Consider the following 19452-nt stretch of genomic DNA (forward strand, 5'->3'; position numbering starts at 1 on the left):
TTCCATCACTCAAATACTTAGTGAAGTCTTGATATCATCTGGGGTATTGAAATTGAAGGCTGGGTGCTGACAGGAGAGATCCTTCGTGTCTATGGAAGGTGTGATGCTTTCCCTTCATTAAGATAGATGCCACAGAATACAGATGTTGGACTGGAATATCAAGCAATACATTCAAGAGACATTAGAAAACAGCACCACTGTGTAGCTGTGATGTCATCTGCTTGCCTTCATTGCAGATACCTACCAAGGTAAAGTTGAAATTGAACTTGATTTACTAACATATAGTCAGCTTAGTTGAGCAATCACTGTTGTGATTGTCACCGTCTAAAATGCGACTTAATCATACAATGCTATATATATGGTTTTTTTTTTCATGGAGTTGTCCAATTGGATATATCTTTGTCTGCACACAAATGTTTTGACCATTGAGAAATTCCTTCTTGATAATCTCCAGACTTAGCGCTACGGCATCCGAGGTTGGGAGTTCGAATATTTCCTTGTAGAATCCTGTCACCAACATGGTGTGAGTTATTCTGGTGGTCCGAGGTTTACGACTACTCCGTTGTCCAAAGGATATGCTTGGTTGAATGATTTCCCGGTTCAAAAAAAAAAAACCTCTTTGCATCGTTCTCCCAAGTCATAAGTGTGCGTATTGTTGAGAAATTAGACTCATTATTCTCCTTGACAGACAAATCAACACGAGAATAGAGAAATTGAAACTGAGAAAAACAACAATCACGATATAACATTTACATGGAAAACCTCCAAACTCGGAAAAAAAACCACGGTCGTTGTCAAAAGACAATCAAGAGAAAAACTACATTATGTAGAAAATTTGTACAACCACAATAATTTTCTCTTACCAAGAAATCCAATAATACACAAGAGCCCAAGAGAAATCACATAAGCCCCAATCTAGCCTATATCTCTAATACCCTACATCTTGAATCTTTAACCAACAAAAATCTAGGCTAAACCCAATAAATACACCACAAAGTTATCACTCTTTACTCTTTCTCAACACAAACCTTTCTACCTAGGAGTTCCTCCTCCCCAAAAAGGATAAGGGGTTGGAATTAGTCCACCAAATTTCGTCAAATCTCCACCATTTAATGCATGATTGCATTGGACTTGACCAAAATTCAACCCCATATTTTTTGATCAAAATTCAACATATCCTGTAACTGTTGAACACGTGTCAAGAAAGTTAATTGGGTGGATACGGCAAAAATTAGCTTCGGTGCATCTTTAACGGCCGCTGTAAATATGAACGGTTACTTTCTTTTCTTTCCTTTTGTTGATTCTTTTGTATACGATCACGAGTTGTTGGTGAATACATGAAGAGTTTCTTTTCTTTTGTTGATTCTTTTGTATACGATCACGAGTTGTTGGTGAATACATGAAGAGCAGACAAAAAATATGAAACGTAAATCTACAAAGAATATATAGAAGTCAGAAATGAGGATTTAGAATTTGATTCATTGCCTATTTAAGAGGTCCCCGAGTCCCCATTTAAAGCCAACCAACAAAAAACTAAGACAACTCCAAATATCTGCAATTGGGGAGGAACCATGGTTGCTACCAAGAAGTCTACTTTTGTTCTTCTTATGTTTTCAGTGGTTTTGGGTACTTATGCCCTGGTGAGTGATGCTAGAGAAGTTCCTATGGAGGAGGAGGAGGTTGGTTTGATGCATTCGGGGCCTTCTACTGACCCACCTCCATCTCCTCTTGTTTCATTTGGGATCTCTCATTCTGGACCCTCCACTGAACCGCCCCATTGCGAGAGACCGCCTTCTTCTTCGGGTGGGGTTATGGATATGAAGCATTCTGGACCATCCACAGACCCGCCCCACTATGATATACCACCTCCTGCAACTCCTTGACCTTGTTGCTGCAAAACTTGTGTGGGTATCATATGTTGTACTTGTTCTAAACTGGCAATAAGTAATGAAATCAAATCTACCATAAAGTTTGCTCCTTTTTCAATGTTTTTCTTATCCTATCTTGTCTAAAATGATCACTGAATTATCCTACCCAGTAAGGTAAGTATATATGCAAGACCTGATATTGCGTAGGTGACTATAAGATAAGGGTCCAAAAACCGTTCCACCCCAACTTATATTGTAGAAAGCACTACTTCCGACTTGAATCACCTAGTTGCGTTGCGTGTAATTTATCAACTTTTTCTTCGAGATTTCGTTGGTGGGCTTTTAACCTCATAAGTCTACTCTTTAAATGTCAACAAATCATTTTTGTCATATATTCATTCGTATGAAATGATTCACCAACTCAGCTGAACTAAGAAAAAAGAAAATAAAAACAGCTAGCATTTATGACTAAATATACAATGCTGAATTCTTGCTACATTCTAGTATAACAACCTCTACTGCTCTACATCCGATATATATATATTACAAACTTTCTAGGTCATCTTCTGGGACGAGATCCCTTATCTCGTCTACTGTTGTTCCTTCCATCCCATGCGGAAGACCAAAAGAACAAAGACAACCAAAAAAGAACAGCGAAGAAGATCCGGACATGATCCTGGAATCTTGAGAAAGAAGAAGTAAAACCTGTTCCATAAAAAAAAAAAATGAGGTGTCGTCAAACCTTTTTCAAGAAATCTCAAGATGAGTGATAAGGGCAAATATCCAAGGCAAGTAAAAGCAGGTAAAGAGCTTGGATCGGCACAATTAAATCATTAACTATGGGTTTTTATTTAATAAAGGAAACGGGGGGCTCTGAAGGAAAAGTGCCCGCAAAGATTTTGTGGGAAAGTTGCAATTTCACAAGTTGGAAGGGAAACTCTACTGCATAAAGGGATAAAGATTGCATATAGGATCACAAAAAGAGGACTAGACTAGAGACTTAGAGAGTAAGAAGGGATGGGAAGGGAAGGGAGAGGGAGGGCACGGTGGGGGGTTTGAGGATGGGGGTCAACAAAAGGGATTGAAGAGAAAGAAGACTAGAAGAGGATGAAACAAACAACTAAACAAGCCAAGGATAAATAAACCGTACAGATCAAATAAATTAAGTATTTTATTTTCATTTTGATATGGTCCTACTTGGTGATTAATGGGATACAGTTTGTATCTCTTGTTTTCAAGTCTTGCTTATGATTTGGTCATACAATATCGTTATTGTGTAATATTTCAATCATTTCCTATAAAGAGTTCAACTCCTCGTAACATTGGGGATTACTAAAAAAAAGAGGAAAAAATGCATCTAACATTCTAACTGTTTCTAAATTCTAATAAACAGATTTTACCTATGAAGAAACTTTGAATAGCTATGAAGCTCTCTTTTGGTATTGCATGATGCATTCCCCACCCAAAGTCTGAAGGCATGCAGGATGTTTATGTTTCAAGAAATCCTAGATGTCACTTCTAAATGTCTTTACTTCTTCTTCTCAAATCATATAATGAATATGATCAATGTCAACCATCCTCAAAATGATCCCTACTCCAGACCCCAAAGAATTTACTCCAATCACAAACAATTTTGAGACTATGGCTTGGATGACATGAAACTCAAGTCATCCCATAGCCCAGAAGTTGATCTTAAAAGCCAGCTGAAAACTTTTATGAAGTCCCTTCAAACAAGAAAAGTTCACATCACCCTAAAAGGGCCTCTGACTGTCGTCAAACACCAAACAAATTTAGATCTCTATTAGCCTTAATTGAACCAAAGACCATACCTACTAACTTTCTCCACATAGTAGAGTTTCTTTCAACTTGGAAAATTGGCCGCTACTTGATAATCAGTCAACAATGGGTTAGCTGTGTCCCGTGAATGGTGAAAGATGAACTAAAGGGAACAATTTAGCAATTAAGATATCTTTCGTACTAAGAATCTCACCAGATCGAAAATTCTTGCAAGCATGGCTGACAATGTCAACAATTAATTCATATTTTAATCACACACCAAAATAGAACAGGAAATTCAAACCAAGGGAACCGTTTTACCTTTGATAAATCAAAAAATTTACAACGAATATCATTCAATCAATAATTGGTAAGCCAAACAAGAACATATTATCCCAAAATAAAAAAAAAAAAGCTTACTAGTTTTTCTACCCTTATTTTAAATTACTGGGTTCGACATGCATATTCAAAACTCTCAAACCCCAAATTCACAACCAAATTTCATTTAAACTTCATTATCATAATCAAACCATGAGACAAGTAAAAAATTACTGTTAATTGATTAAAAGGGAAAAGAGATATAGAACAATATCAATGTCGGTATGATTCAGATGAGTACCTGTTAGTCGGGAAGGGTCTTTTTGAGGCGGCCGATTGGGTCCTGGCGGAGGCAGAGAAGCGGCGGAACAGAGTACAAGGCATGCATAACGATTGCTCCTGAGATAAGGCGGTGGACGATGGTTTTGGAGACAAGGCAGAGGCGAAGGTCCCGAGGAGGAGGAGGAGTATTTGAGGGTCGCAAAGTGCGCGACTGGTGGAGAGAGCATTGCCATACGAAGAAATTTGGGCTTCCGAGCGTTTTGGAGTTTCATTTCATTTTTGAAGGGCTATATACTAATTGAGTTGGGCCTACATGGGCTGTTTCGTGGGCCTAACCATGGGTTGTTTCGTGGGCCAAAATCAGATACCAACAACAGTGTACTTAAATTGAGATCATGTATTCTCTAATCCCAGTTATTACAGGGGAATCATGGTTCATGGACGAGAGTATGTACTTGAGATATAGCTTTTTGTTTCTAATTGAGATATATATAGACATGGTGTTGGCATGATTCTCTTCGGAAGTATGAGTTTACACATGTATTTTTCATTGGCTGACACTTCGAGTAAGGACATAGTGTTGGCCTGATAATAAGGTGCATATTAGTCATGTTCTCTTCAAAAATATGAGTTTACACATGTATCTTTCATTGATTGACAAGTGTAGTTTGTGGACTAATACGCATGCTCGATGGATTTATCCAATGCTCACCCAAAGGTAAATAAGAGTCACTGACTCACTGAGGACAACATCTTCCAAAAACCTCACAGTTGTGGTTGGTGATGAATTGTCAGCCTTTCCTTGCATACATATATATAAATACTGAAGAGATGAGGTGAAAAGAACAGTCGTAGAAGATTGAAAAAGGAACTACACACAGATCAGTATATTAAGGTTTGACACCATATATACCATATATATATACATACATACATACATATATATATATATATGTATATATATATGATTATAGAGAATGATTGAGAGACTAATTAAGGTTGAAATAGCTTATCCCCACATTTGCATTTCCATGAAAGAAGATAGTATGTATCATCATCATCTCCTCCTTCATGGGATGATGAGTAGTACTCTCTTCTACTACTCATCATCATCATCTCCTTGTTCTTCTTGTGAGAATGAATGACCAATATTGTAGGCACGCAAGGCCTGCAATTCAAGCACTTGCTTACACAACCTGGTGGCTTTGATCCAAAAATCATCTTCTTTTGCTGCAAACTCTCACTCCTCATGCTTAAAAGCATGACCCCATCTGTGCCAAATCAGACAACAAATTAAAGAACAGAATTACAGTGTTTACTCAAAATGGTACTGGGTAAGTTTTACCTGATTTGGGAGGAAGGAATGTGAGAAAAAAGATGAAAGCCACAGTGACTACAATATTTTTTGATGATGAAGCCATCTCTCTTATCTGAAATTCTGAACTGAGCACTCAAGTTGATGATGCAAAATACAATGGATGTATATCACAGTGAAATAAATTAAAAGACAGAAAGGGGGTTGATGTATACATTCATATGAAAGGATTGGGATGTATATATACAGTTTATGATACAGAAGGGGTAGTTGGGTTTGTTTCCTGTAAAAGAGACATGTCTCTGATTCTGATACCATTGCTTGCCTTCACCAATCACTTTACTTTTTTCCTGGGGAAGTGGTGCTATTGACTCCAGGTTCTTTAGTTGAAGTGACTATTGGATGATCTTCTTCTGGTACCTGACTTGACCAGCATATGCAACTATGACCCTTCTATGAACTTTCTTTTTTATTTTAAAAAAATCACTAGTATAATTTTTCTGTTTCATTACTGTCATTCTGGGATACAAATAAATGAACAGGCAGACCTCTCTGGCTCTTCCACCTTTTTACCAATACTAAAACCCTGCCAGTTTTCTATAATAGCACACTTAACAATATATTTTCCTTTTAACAGGGAGGGCGTTATATAACTGTTCAAATCATGGCCATCACGTCATCTATCATTTGTCTCTGTCATTTCATTCACTGTTATGTCCTACACGCAGTTTAGTATGCCAATTATCCCAGGTACTGCTGAATTGGACGCACATGATTGTATGCCAATTATCCTAGCTACTCTTGGGTTGGATGCACATGATTGATTCAGGTGAATTTGTGAGCTCCACATATCCCACATAATGCTCATGAAATCCTGTTCGTAAGACTCAACAACTGATATAACCAAGCTAATACCTCTCCTGGTAAGAACTTATATCGCAACTCAGCAGGCACAGTGTAACGCAAAAGCCCAGGCAGAATATTCTTAAGTCATAATGCAATACAGGGGAAGTTCTTCAGAGGCCATGCGTAAAGAGGAAAACAAAGCAAAGCGGGCATGTCAAGGATATGATGTTACAGGTGAGACACACACCACGCTTTGCTCCACCACCACCTCTTTATACAGGGAGAGCAGTATAATGTTTACAGCAATTGTTGCCTTAAGAAAGCTAGCCAACCTTTCAAATTTTCAGTTGTTTTAGCCTCTCAATCGTACATTCCCTCCTGCTCCCAGACATCGACTAGGAAATCTACCATTTCCTGTCAAGTTCGATACCGATGAGAAAAACAAAGGTAAAGCATTGTGTTTTAGGGTGACTTTGCAATATAGGATTAGAGACTTACTGATAGAGGAATTGGGTGAGGGAAAGGCTTGTTACTCCCAAGTAAACTGTCATAAGTTGCATTCGAACTGCAAAGCCAGAAATGTGTAACCATGCTGAGACAATGAGTACTGACAAGACATGGTAGAGAAATGCATGAATAAATGCTGCTTACTGCACAATTAAGGCAAGTATATTCCAAAACGACCTCCAGATGAACAAGCAGCAGTACGACTAGAATTGTAGAACTAGACAAAGGACTTAAAAGCCAACATTTGGGTAATCCAACAAACAGAAAGTTTGAGATCACCTACCTAAAACATTACTGTCAGACTCCAAACCCATGCACATAAGATTTGTTTATCACAGGTGACCATGCAAGCATCGTGATAAAGACGACATGTAATAAAATGTGTGTAGAAGCTGGTACTTGTAGCATTTCTTATTTTCCTTTTTTTGTCCCCCTCGAGAGCCAGACTCATAATAAGAAATAGATAGAAAAGGCATCATAGAGGGTGAAAAATGAATCCCAAATTTTTTTTTTTTTTTTGGTGTCGAAATCCCCAAAACTTTAGTTAAGGTGCAAAAAATTAGATTCATTGTTTCGTGTAGTCACAAGAATGGTTTGGACACGTTTTCCACTGCTACAGTGCAAAGCGCTAACTTGGTTTGAAATTCAATCTCATGACGAAAAGTCAGAAACCTTTATAGAAGGTCCTTGCAACACAATTGAAGTTATTAGTTTTTCAATAAAATGAATTTATCTGGTCAAGCGAGATTTTTAAATTGGTAGATGCTACATAAATTCTCTACAGGTAAATCTCGAAAACAAAACAAATTGGTTTCGGGTTTGGTGCTCATCTATAAATTAGCTAAACCAGGGAAACTTGAGAGCAACTTACTTTAATTTTGGTTCCCGAACCTCTAGTGGCCTGTTTTCGAACTTTTTATTTCCCATCCATCGTTGCCTAGTTTGATTCCAGAGAATAAGGCCTGCACTGAAGAGTCCATGTAAGAAGACTGACACGTGCCCATAAAAAAACGAAAAACATATGAATGAAGGAGACAAGAGCAACAGGCAAGTAACATGAAACTCTGTAGAGAGGTCACAAAAAGATTACTGCCAAAATTTTAAATCACTAGAAAAAATTACTACATTTGATCCTGTAGAAAATCCAGTAAAAATGTCACTCAACGATTCTTTCCCCCTTTCCAGACATTATTGAATCAAGAATAGACCTGAAAAAGAAAAGGGATTCTCATTCTGTAAAGGCAGTTGCACCTAGTTCTGATTCGAAAAGGGCACCGGTTACTACCGAGCAAAATAGTGAAGCATGCTCTTAGCTACCATCATACAGTTAAATACACTATGAGAATGAAATTGTACCCAAAAATATGTGCAGTATTAGGCAAATGCCAGAAAAATAAGCAACGCCAAACTCAGTTAAGAGAAATTGAAAATCAAAAGAGAAAAGACACTTGCCATGATTTACGAATTCATTGTGAATGCTGCCAGTGGCACCATTCGCATCAAGGATCTGGTTAGTTGTGCTGATTGATGAGATACTTCCTTGGGACTGAACTGCATTGTTGTCCAAATCACACGTGCTGGTTGTCCAGAAATCCTCTGATATGCTTGGATTGTTCATTTGATTACCTTGAATTTTCAGTCCTTTTGATGTATCAGCCAGAGAGGTGATTAGTGGGGGCTTATTACAGCATTCAAGACAATTACTGCTCTGTTACAAATACATGTAATTCCATAAATGATTGGTACCAACCAATTGGAGGCTAAGATGCAACACAGCTAAAACAACATCTCAACTGTTCACTACCCATTATTAGCAACAAATAGATCAAAATGTTCCCATCAACTGTGTTCAAGTGTATCAATCGAGTAGACATATGAGCAGATCATCAATTAATTTACAAAACCATGAATAAGTGACAGATAAGCAGCAGAGAAATCCAATCTATCTCAAATATGCAACATGAACACAATTATCTCATTTGGAGTCTGACATAAGAATAGTCATTTTTAGGCTGACCACTCTGTCAGAACGGTTCTAAGGAAGGAATATTGAGAAAAATATACGTAGAAAAAAGAGAGCAATCAAATTCTAAAAGGAAACGTGGAGTATGAACATGTGAAGAGGAATCGAAAAGCCTTTTTAGAAAAGCAGACTACTAAAGTGCTTAAAAATGAAAGGAGTTCAAGAGAAGTTTTTCAATGGTACATAGTAGGAGAAGCTCGGGGTGGAGACAGTAGGGAATAAAATCCCACGTCAGCTTACTGAGTCTCTACCATGAAAGTGCAGAAATGAATAAATTTAGTTCCTCAGGAAATATAGCATCATTGCCAAAGTGTAAACCCCAAAAAATTTGGGTAGGTTATAAGAGAATTTCATAGCAATGTGCTCTATGGGTTCTCCCCTACCATTCTAACCGACCTAAAGTTTGGTCTCCACTACCCAAAAAATTTTGTAGGTTATAAGAAAAATTCACTGCAATCCACTTTGTGGGTTTTCCGCTACCATTCTATCTGACCTGAAGTTTGGTCTCCGCGAAATGTTACCGCAGTATTACAAGCCCTGAAGGATTTCTAATTGATATATCTCATTATGCATGGAACACTAGGGAGGCTTTGACGATATCGAAGACAAAAAAACTAGCATACCCACCCTCATTTCATAAATATATTCAACCTCCTCCACAAGATTTTATCTTCAAGACATGTAGTTAATCAGAGGAGGTTCAGTTTCAAGGTAAAATATCTCGCAAATTATTCTCCACAGCAGATTTGAATTAATAAGGACCGAAATCCATAAATCCCTTCCCAAACTGGTAAAAGAGAGAAAAGGAAAAGAAAATTAATGGTATGCAAAAAATTAGTTGCCAAAAGTCTATCAAAGTTAATTTCAACTCTTCCAGCATCAGAAACAATCAATGGTCCATATAATCCTATAGTCCCACATGCGATCATCATCATTGCCTATCAGAGTTATCACCAGAAAATTAAAAATTTTCACTTTTAGTTACAAATAATAATCAGAGTTTATATTATTCAGTAGATGAAGGTTTCTGGAAGGCACTTGTAATGGGCTGGTCACATACAACATAGATCACGCAACCCATTCAACTTTGCCAAATCTCAAATATGTGAGCTTATGATTCAGATTTTAACACTAACCAGGCAAAGGCTATATGCCTATATCAGGACACAAAAACTTAAATTTGTTAAGCATTAGTTGATTCAGAACATTTAGCTTTATCAAAGTGAATGAGAATATAGAAAGAATCCACAAGCACGTGAGAAATCTTCCAATTCTAAATTGAGATTCACAGAAACAACAAGTAGCAAATTTAAATCTTCATTACATAAACAACAGCATCCAAAACTCAAAAATTCACTCCCACAGCTCAAGTGGGAATTTTCTCCAAGCATAATCAAACATTAGTATGATAACATATTAGCTAAACTGTCGATCGCCCCTTTCAGGTTACATGAAAACAATACTACATGAATTTGATCCTATACATAAGAATGCTTTGGCTCCTCCAAACTCTGAACTAAACTGAATCATAGAAACTAATATGGCAGCAAATACATTTCTTCCAACTACTATCCATTATCAATTACGAACTCTCTTCTATCCCTCAATTTTATTGGGTCGTCAAAAAGAGAATCATATTCATCTAATCGTTCACCAAGCAGCAACAAACAGTAAAGCAATCTCCTACACGCTCTTAAACAAGGAAACAAGCAAACCCAAAATCCCACGAAAACCCAGAAAGTAAATACCTCCCAGATTTCCAAATCAGTGAAAAGAATCGGAAAACCTTACCCCATGCATGCATACCAAAAAAAAGACCCAGAAGCAATAACAGATCTTTCCCAAAATCTTCCCCAGACAGGTGAAATGTGAAAGGGAATCAATCCAGTTCCAGCAATGGGATCAGATAGCCCTTCAAGAAAGAGAAACAAAAACAGCGACCGTGAAGAGAAACAGATTAATTGGAATTCTTGGCGTGAATGAATTGAAGAAAGAGAGTTTTGTTTTGTTTTACCTGTTAAAGGGTTGCGTCTAGTGGTTTTTATCCTCTGCCTTCTTCCCTTATTAAGCTCCTCGATTCCTATTCTGACAGTGTTCCTGTTACACACCACTGCTCTAATAGCATCACCATATTAAAAGGCTTTTTCTTTTTTCAATAGACAAGTAAGGTGGGGGGTTGCCCCCTTGCCGGGTTGAAGCATGACCTCGTTTGAGACATGGGGTTTAATATGGGAGGCTTGGCTTGGTCATTAGGCCTTGATGAGTTTTAGTGTATGCTCAATCCTCATTTTATCTATTCTGATTGATTAAATCTTTTTTTTTTGGGATTTTGGGGTCAATTATTTTTAAATTAAAAATTTTGACAAGTAGGATGACATAGTAAAAGTGAGGAAGAGAGTTAAGAAGAAAGACTAAATTTACCTTTTGGGATTGGTCTGGTCAATAAGTGCACGTTAATGATAATCTCTCACCTTCCGATTCATAATTATTGAACCGAAATAAAATAAATACGAAAGAATAAAATTATTTGATTAATCAAATTGAACCAATCCCCTAAATTCTAGGGCCATTAATGTCATCCACGTAATTCAAACCTATTAGTGTAAAGTAATTGGAGTTTGGAGACAATAATGACGGAATATGTACTGGGCACCCACTTACAATACAAGATTGCATAATTTGCATTGACTTATTGTATACCATTGCGCTATTTGTAAAAGAAAAACTAAATCTTTGGTACCCAAGGAAACTAGCCATGAAATGACCACCATCATGGATCCAAGGCTTCTATGAATTGAGCATTAACCACTCTGACCAAAAATCTTGACAGGTAACTAGGTGAGATGACATAGTAAAATTTGGGTGTAGGGTTATTAGCACACAATTCCGACTCCAATAATAGAAGTGGTCAAAGCACATAACGGTTGCACCAACTTGCATAGATATAATGGTGGTCCAACTCTTCTTCTTCTGGAGCCTAGAGGGAGGTCTCTAAGAAGTACCAAGTCCACCATGTGCTCATAACAAATATCAATATGAGTTTTGGTGAAAGTTGAAACTGAACCAGTCATCACCAGAATCACCACAACTGCCACTTACATGGTAAATCACAGCATACTAATGCGTGTCCGGAAACTGAAGAAGTCTCAAATCTCAATTATTGTTGACTGTGTGTCAGAAAGTACTGACCAACACATACACGTTTGGCAAGAATTTTTAAAGTTGTCCGACTATATTTACAGAACAATCTTGAACACCCCATCGCTCACCTATACTGTAGGGTTTAACAACCAGACTACAGCAGCAGGTGCCCTAAGTTCAGGTCTGGCACAAATGGAACAATCTTGAACAATCCAGTGCTCAACCTAGGCTGTAATCTATATTAAGTCCCAACACATCAGTTTTAGAAGAAGAAAAAAACAACAGAACTAATTTACACTCATATAAAAAGTACACAAAGCATATTAAGCAAAGGTTATGAGTTTACACCAGTCAGCAGTCGCATCACACCACAGAAATACCTCTATAAATCCAGACAAGAAAAATACGGGCAGAAAGTAAACCTGTTCTGCTGGTAATATAACACAAGATGCCATTATTGTAACACTTACTACAGGACTAGGTAGATAAAGGCAAGAAATATAACTTTGAACCAAGCAGACAAGTCTTCTAAGTAGTAAGAATTGGAGGCATGTAATCGGATTTAGTACCGAGAACACGAGCCTTGGTGTCGGGGAAGAACTCAGTACCCGGTAGCTCTGTGATGACTCCTTCACCGGAAACACCAATAGGATAACGCAGCAGGTGACCAGGAAGGTCATGCTCCAGTGTCTCACTTGAATAGAGATCCCAATACTTGTCGGCAACCCTATTCACCTTTCTTACACATTCCTCACTCTCTGGACTAAGGAACGTGTCATCTAGCATGCCGAGGTGTTCATACCACAGTGCCAAACGGAAGCCATGAATCTGACCACGTGCCGGCTCCCTGTTTGATAAATGATAAGGTTGGTAGCCTCCCATGGCTATCTCAGAGTCCCTGGCGCCATCCATTGATCTTTGGTTGATGTTGGCAGATCCAATGATTATGTATTCATCATCAACTGCAATACAAATGGGCAAAGTTTAGGTTGAACATCTACACAAATGTTTAACAATGAGAACTTCAGAAGATAGTCAGAAATAAACAGTCTTTTCAATATTTATGGCACTCAATTATGTAATATCAGCAGAGTGACCAACTTCATGGAAATAACTTCTTAGGAATATAGATGTCAGTCTATCTGTGTGTACAATCTTCTTTATTTCCAAAAGCACCTGCGTGCAATATCAGTCGAGACATCGAAGTCCTTGCAGCATATATAATAATAGAAATCTAATTTGCCCTACCTCAGATAATTTGCATCTTTACTGTGCATGGTCCAATTACCGAATTGACATCTGTATAAATTCTAAGTGATAAGCAGAAAACGTTATCAAACAAAGAGTGGCTACTTCAGGTTTGACTGGAATTCCAACTTTATAAACAGGGAGCAAGGTCAAGTATCAAAAAGAGAAGATTTCTTCCCTCATCTTAGAGGTTCACCTTAGAATTCTCAAAAAATTTCTTTGATTTCAAGAAGTTGACATATTCTCCCACCATTAAAAACTTTCTTGGTCACAGAATATCTTACCCGATATACTTCAAAAAGAGACCAGTTAGTTTTAACGCAAAATTCGGAGTTCAAAACTTAAAAAAAAAAAGAAAGAAAGAAAGAAAAGGGAGAGGTGTTAGAACTTGAGTTATTGATTTTTGGTAAGTCAGCATGTAATTAGTTCTATAGGCCACCATAGGCTTAACGCCTCACTTACTAATCATCTTTTTCCCCCTATTCCTTTAATAAGAAAGTTAAAGAAGGAAGGGGACAAAAAAAAAAGAAGCTAGAATAAAAGCATCAAGGGGTGACGCCGTCACTTACCAATCATCATCTTTGTGTGTACATAAATCATGAAGCGTCGGGCCTCCTGAGCTCTAATGTAATCTGAATCGGGCTCTGGCTTTTCTGAAGGTTCATATTCTCCACTCTTCTTCACCTCCCGATTACCGAGGCAGAAAAATGTCAAATAATTTCGAGGATCCTCCTCAATACCCTTAGCTCTGAGAGCCTGAGTAATATCTCGGTACATCATGTTCATTGTTCTCCTTTGCCAATCTAATATTGCTTGCACTGAACCACTCTCGGGGAGACCCTCTGGCCACATTGGGACAACAACATAAACAGTGAACCTCTCCCCCGCCTCAATCTTGCTAACAATTTTAAGTGAAAGCTCCTTTGGAATTAGATGTAAAGCATTAATATCCTCAGGCTTAATGTCATCAGCACTCCAATCAAAAGAACTTCCGAGAAAATATTGATTCTCGATATAGATGAAATTCTTTGCCCGTCGAATAGCATGAATATAAGCATCCTGAATACTTCGATCAATGATATTATCTTTTCCACTGATTAATCCAGCTCTGGCAGCGTCTTCAGGTGTCTCGGGGAAACCAAAAGCAGCCCCACCATCAATAGATCTAAATAACTGCACATTCCATGTCTCACGATCTTCTGGGAACATAACTGGAGATGGGGGGATAATGATATCTTCAAGCTCTCTCAGCTGAACAAGTAGATCCTTACCACCTTGCTTCCTCCATCTTTGCTCAAAATTAAACAATACATCCCAAGCAATGGGCCCTTCAAGTCGGGAGTGAATGTCATGCCAAGGTTCCCTTGGACCACCTTTAGTAATTGAAGCACCAGTGAAGTTTGGCTGGTGAAAATCATCATGGTGCGCTGTGTCCAACGTCCTGAAGAGGGAATGAAAGGCAGTGTCATATCTCCCATCACAAAGATCAATACCCCCAACAAAACTCACAATTCTCCTTTGTTGTGATCCTCTAGCAGGCATCTCACTGTCCACCACCACAATCTTCTGGTGATGAGTGAACATGGTCGAGATCTGTAAATCCTGAATTATGCTTCCACCATCATCAGGATTACGGGGGCATAAGACACAGTGCACATCTGTATCACGGAAATAATTTTCAGTTTCTTCATCATGGGTGGCCATCAGACCATCCTTTTTAAGTAAACCAACAGAGGTTCTATCATCCCAAACAAGCATTAGTACCCTGACACCTTCACCTGCTTTCTTCTTCAGCAGCTCCCCAATGGTGATGTCTCCTCCTGGTTTTGGCCGCCTCGAATCTCTCACCAAAGTGATTTCCGTATAAACAGACCAACCAGTAATGTAGATCATGTGCTTTGCATTACTTATTGCATCAAAAATATCTTCCCAACATCTATGAGGCTCATAGTACTTTCCTCCAGCAAGAGGGATTTTAGGAATGAAATTATCAGGAACATGAGCATCTTGGTATAGAGAAACCTTACACCCTTGTCTCTGCGAGAAAAATGTATATGGCACCCCAGGAAACTTAGGACTTCTAATACCCCGAGCCCAATTACGATCTTTTGTAACATCAAAATATTGTAGCTTCACATGGATCTTGGAGTTTCCACGAATAGGATCTTTGTCTTCATTCAATATCTCAAGCCATCTATCCACTTCTTCACCATCTAAGAGTTCATTAACAGGTATATATGCCCTCCCAATCAGAGTCGCTCCAATAGGATTATCATCTTTGATGGTGAATACAACATTTGAAGCCATATGAGCACAGTAAATGTGAAAAGACTCGTACCATCTGGGATTAGAGCCTTGATTTTCCAGTATTCTGGTCCTCCCAACTCTAGCCCTTTCCAAATCAATACTGGCATAAAGTTTGGAAACTCCTTTGCCTATACCAACAGTCTCCTCAATATTTTCCATTAGCTGCGAAAAGAATTTATCAATGAGATGGAAAGAAAAAAATGTTGTTGTAGAAGAATGCAAGTCTAAGTATCATCATCATCAAAGCCTCTCCAAACAATGTTTGAGTCAGCTGCACAATTCTATATTTCTTTACGTGAAACTAGTGAGGATCCATCACTTTAATTATCCTTTGCTATGCATTACTACTCCCAACTAGTGAGGATCCATCACTTCTTCCGTCAGGTAATGGTTTGAAAGCTCTAAAATTACGATATATAATTAATTAGTAAAATAAATAATATAACACGATGAACAACCAAGCAGAAAGATGAAAAATTCAGACACCAGTCAGTGATAGCAACACAGAGAATTTGGTAAGTAACATGATTATAAAAATATTATATTCATGTAGACAAACATGTATGTCTGGATTTAGATCAGTATTTAAAGTTTTCATTTCATTCTGCATATTCCATGCCTATGTACTAATCCATGATGCATTCTTGAAGAAAATCCAAAGCCATTTCCCTGGAAATGTCCAATGTCCATGATGCATTCTTGCAGAAAATCCAGAGGCAAGAAACATCAATACAGTCATGAAAAATAACAAGAAAAGAAAAAAAATAGTTATCCATGAAGCCTTTGTCTGCACTAAAAAAAATATCATTGGTTTTCGAAGCTTGTACATTCCACTGTTTTCACTTAAATGAAAAGAAAAAATGAGTGAAGTTGAAACCAAATAACAGCAAAGTACATGACTGAGTGCAAGTAAAGATTAAATAACAAACAAAAAGCCTTAAAACAAGGTAAGAATACCTTACAAAACAGGAGTTAAATTCCCAAAAACACCAAAACAATTTACTACAGGTTGCAGTCATAAGAGAATCCAACATAAAATTATTCACCATCACATAAATGAAACTTGAAGAATTGCTCACAGTTCCTCTCACCTTTATCAGTCTAACAGGTAAACAAATAATAAAGAACTTACATCCATCAGATCATTCATGGTCAGAACTGAGTTGTGGTAAGAATAGATTTACCAGTTACACATCACAAAGAGTACAGTAAACCACTGATGTATTATTGAATATAGAAAGAAATTCTATACATATTCAAGAATAGCCCACACAAGGGCAATATAAACAAGTTAAAAGTAACAACACAATCTGATGAGGAGCTGCACACTTAACCAACAATATAAATGCATGTCAAAGCATCAGATTCTTGCACAAAGTTGGGGAAAAAAGGGTTAACTCGTGGGCGGATTAGTTCCTTTTTCTCCAAATAAGTGAAACAATTGAGTGGGTGAAGTGATAGTTAATTAGCAAACACCAACTGGCCTATACACATTATGGCAAGAATCTGTAACAGTATTAGTTTTTTAATGACAAGCCAACTGTGTACTTCAAGTTCTGCCAAAATGTCCATCTCTCTCCATTCTCTTCTCAAGCCAATCTCTTCTTTTTTTTAATAAGTGCCACTCTCTATTCTGTTAACTCTCAATCCCTGTCAACATAGCAATTCCAGATGCAGAACCTCATTCCCCCATATTTTTCAGTATACAAACAACATTTATAAGTAAATAGGAAACAATAACAATGGATCTTGACTTCAATTCATCTTGTTTTAGGGGTCTGATTTTTGAAGTTAATAGGTTTCTAAATTCAGCCCCTCTTAGGTGCAATTGGGATCATGTAGTTGTTCAAACTATGGAGTGATTCTGGGATACTCATCACATAGCAAATGACAATATCATCAGCGAAACCTTAATCCCAAAGTTACATTAATAAACATAACTTCTCTCTTATATGTCTCAGATTACTTATTGAATATTACAAAAAAAAATCTACGGGAAAAAAATACACACGCAGTGGAAAAAAGAAAATCTTAATTTGATAATCTAATGTCTACAAGGGAAATTAGTACAAAAGAAAGAAAAAAGTCTACCAATCACTATGATGTAGTCAATCTATCCAAAATCTTTAAAATCAACAATATTAAATAATATACCTTGCGGAAGAAGTGACCTCCTTCCCCATGGAGCTTATCAACCTCATAGATCGTCGCATGTAAAGTCCCGTGCAGCAAAATCTGAGCCATTTCTCACCTGTAAGGCTGTAACCAACAGAAACGAAAAATAACAAACTTTAAAACTCATTGTTTCACATCTTAATTATGATCAAGTCACATAGATGGATAACCTATCCTGAAAACACCAGGAGAACTATAAGATTATGAACTTAATTCTTGTATACAGATTAACCAGATCGAGAAGGGAAAATCCAATCACATCTTCTTTCCCTTCGTTCCCTTTCAGATCAAAGACACAGGGAAACAAGCTACTAAAAAATTACAAACAAGTAAACTTGGTAACAGAGATGAAATGAAGTGATAATAGCAAAAAATACAGAAATGATTAAAAACTAATGAAACCAATCCGATCGATTCTTCTACTAGTCCTTTAAGTTTTCGAAGACTCATCAAATCAACAATTCACGTATTTAACTCTCTCAGAAAATATAATAAGGGATATGAGAGATGTGAAGTCCACCATATAAACTGATCAAAATCGAAGAACAGATCCATCAAATGACTACAATCGAAGAAGAAACGAAAATGACAGGTCGCGCGGGATCTAAACATAGATTACTCCACTTTAAGTTATGATCGTCGGTAGAATCAGATCTACAATTAACAAGCAATCAAACGACTACAATCGAAGCATAAACGAAAATGACAGGTCGCGCGGGATCTAAATAAGATTACTGGACTTTAAGTAATGATGATCAGTAGAATCAGACCAAGTTCGCGAAGAATCAGAGAAAGATAGTGAGAGAGACTACTAACTTGGATCCGAGAGCGAGAGAGAGAGATGCAGTGAGAGAGATCTGAGATACGCGAAGCCGATGAAGGAGACTTCTTGAGATGAGAATCGGATCCGATCTTCACTTTGAATATATAAAGGTAAGTGGATAATATATAATAGCGAGCACACAGAGAGTGTGAAAAGTAGGGGGAGATCCGTGAAAACAGCAGCGACACCTTTTACTCAGCTCCCTTTGTGGAGCAAACTTACTGATGAAAGAGATTTTTTCTCCATACCCGTTTTAGACACGGTGTCTACTACTTTTTTTTAAATGGCACAAAGAACACGGAGTCTACTCTTTTTTGGCAATCACACCCATTGACTTTCCGCTCTTTGCAACAACACCCTTGAGGTTTGGTATTGTTCGACAAAGATCCCTTTGGGAATTTTTTTGGTAATTAACATCCCTTTAGGATTGTCAATGCATATTACCCAAGTTATTATTTTAACATAATTTTAAGTATACAATAGTGTTATATTCAATGTTGGATACTTTTAAACTATGAAAGTGTCATAATGAAAAATATGAAATGCATAGAAGTTATTAGGTTAATAATACTTTTAAGCACTAGATGATAGCAATTGTTACTACTCAAGGTACCTAATCATTTTTTTGTTATAAAATTATGACTCAATGTTTTAAAATGCAGCAAATCACTCATTCGGACATATTTAACATCGATATTTTAAATATTAGTACCGAAATTATATCGATTAAACGATTGGTATGCAGTATAATCGGTCGAAGAGTATGAATATAATATATATTGTAAAAAAATAAAAATAAGAGTAACGAAAATCATGTACTTTG

At 37.3% G+C, this 19452-nt stretch overlaps 3 protein-coding genes across 6 annotated transcripts; all 3 read right to left on the bottom strand.

Annotated features, from left to right (window-relative positions):
- Window positions 1–2240: 2240 nt before the first annotated feature.
- Window positions 2241–6231, bottom strand: LOC120010963 (EPIDERMAL PATTERNING FACTOR-like protein 8). 2 transcript variants are annotated; one of them, XM_038861930.1, is made up of 3 exons: window positions 5590–6231; window positions 4264–5515; window positions 2241–2573 (listed from the first exon to the last, which is right to left on the bottom strand). In XM_038861930.1, the coding sequence occupies exons 1-2, from the start codon at window positions 5663–5665 to the stop codon at window positions 5238–5240; spliced, it is 354 nt and encodes a 117-aa protein (XP_038717858.1). In that variant the 5' UTR covers window positions 5666–6231; the 3' UTR covers window positions 2241–2573; window positions 4264–5237. The 2 variants fall into 2 exon arrangements, with proteins under 2 accessions (XP_038717858.1, XP_038717857.1); XM_038861929.1 differs by lacking the exon at window positions 5590–6231 and having other exon boundaries at window positions 4264–4520.
- A 284-nt stretch (window positions 6232–6515) lies between these two features.
- Window positions 6516–11112, bottom strand: LOC120010961. 3 transcript variants are annotated; one of them, XM_038861928.1, is made up of 6 exons: window positions 10950–11110; window positions 10727–10847; window positions 8365–8620; window positions 7784–7874; window positions 6904–6970; window positions 6516–6819 (listed from the first exon to the last, which is right to left on the bottom strand). In XM_038861928.1, exons 2-6 carry the CDS (start codon window positions 10733–10735, stop codon window positions 6766–6768), a joined length of 477 nt encoding a protein of 158 aa, XP_038717856.1. In that variant the 5' UTR covers window positions 10736–10847; window positions 10950–11110; the 3' UTR covers window positions 6516–6765. The 3 variants fall into 3 exon arrangements, with proteins under 3 accessions (XP_038717856.1, XP_038717855.1, XP_038717854.1); XM_038861927.1 differs by having other exon boundaries at window positions 6518–6819; window positions 6904–7012; window positions 8365–8615; window positions 10950–11112; XM_038861926.1 differs by having other exon boundaries at window positions 6518–6819; window positions 6904–7012; window positions 10950–11112.
- Window positions 11113–12336: 1224 nt separating this feature from the next.
- LOC120010960 (phospholipase D alpha 1) lies at window positions 12337–18765 on the bottom strand. The gene is made up of 4 exons (XM_038861925.1): window positions 18623–18765; window positions 17786–17890; window positions 13894–15793; window positions 12337–13038 (listed from the first exon to the last, which is right to left on the bottom strand). The coding sequence occupies exons 2-4, from the start codon at window positions 17873–17875 to the stop codon at window positions 12605–12607; spliced, it is 2424 nt and encodes an 807-aa protein (XP_038717853.1). The 5' UTR covers window positions 17876–17890; window positions 18623–18765; the 3' UTR covers window positions 12337–12604.
- Between the last annotated feature and the right edge of the window lie 687 nt (window positions 18766–19452).

This window comes from Tripterygium wilfordii, chromosome 12 (genome assembly GCF_013401445.1).
Source record: "Tripterygium wilfordii isolate XIE 37 chromosome 12, ASM1340144v1, whole genome shotgun sequence".
Taxonomy (NCBI): Eukaryota; Viridiplantae; Streptophyta; class Magnoliopsida; order Celastrales; family Celastraceae; genus Tripterygium; species Tripterygium wilfordii.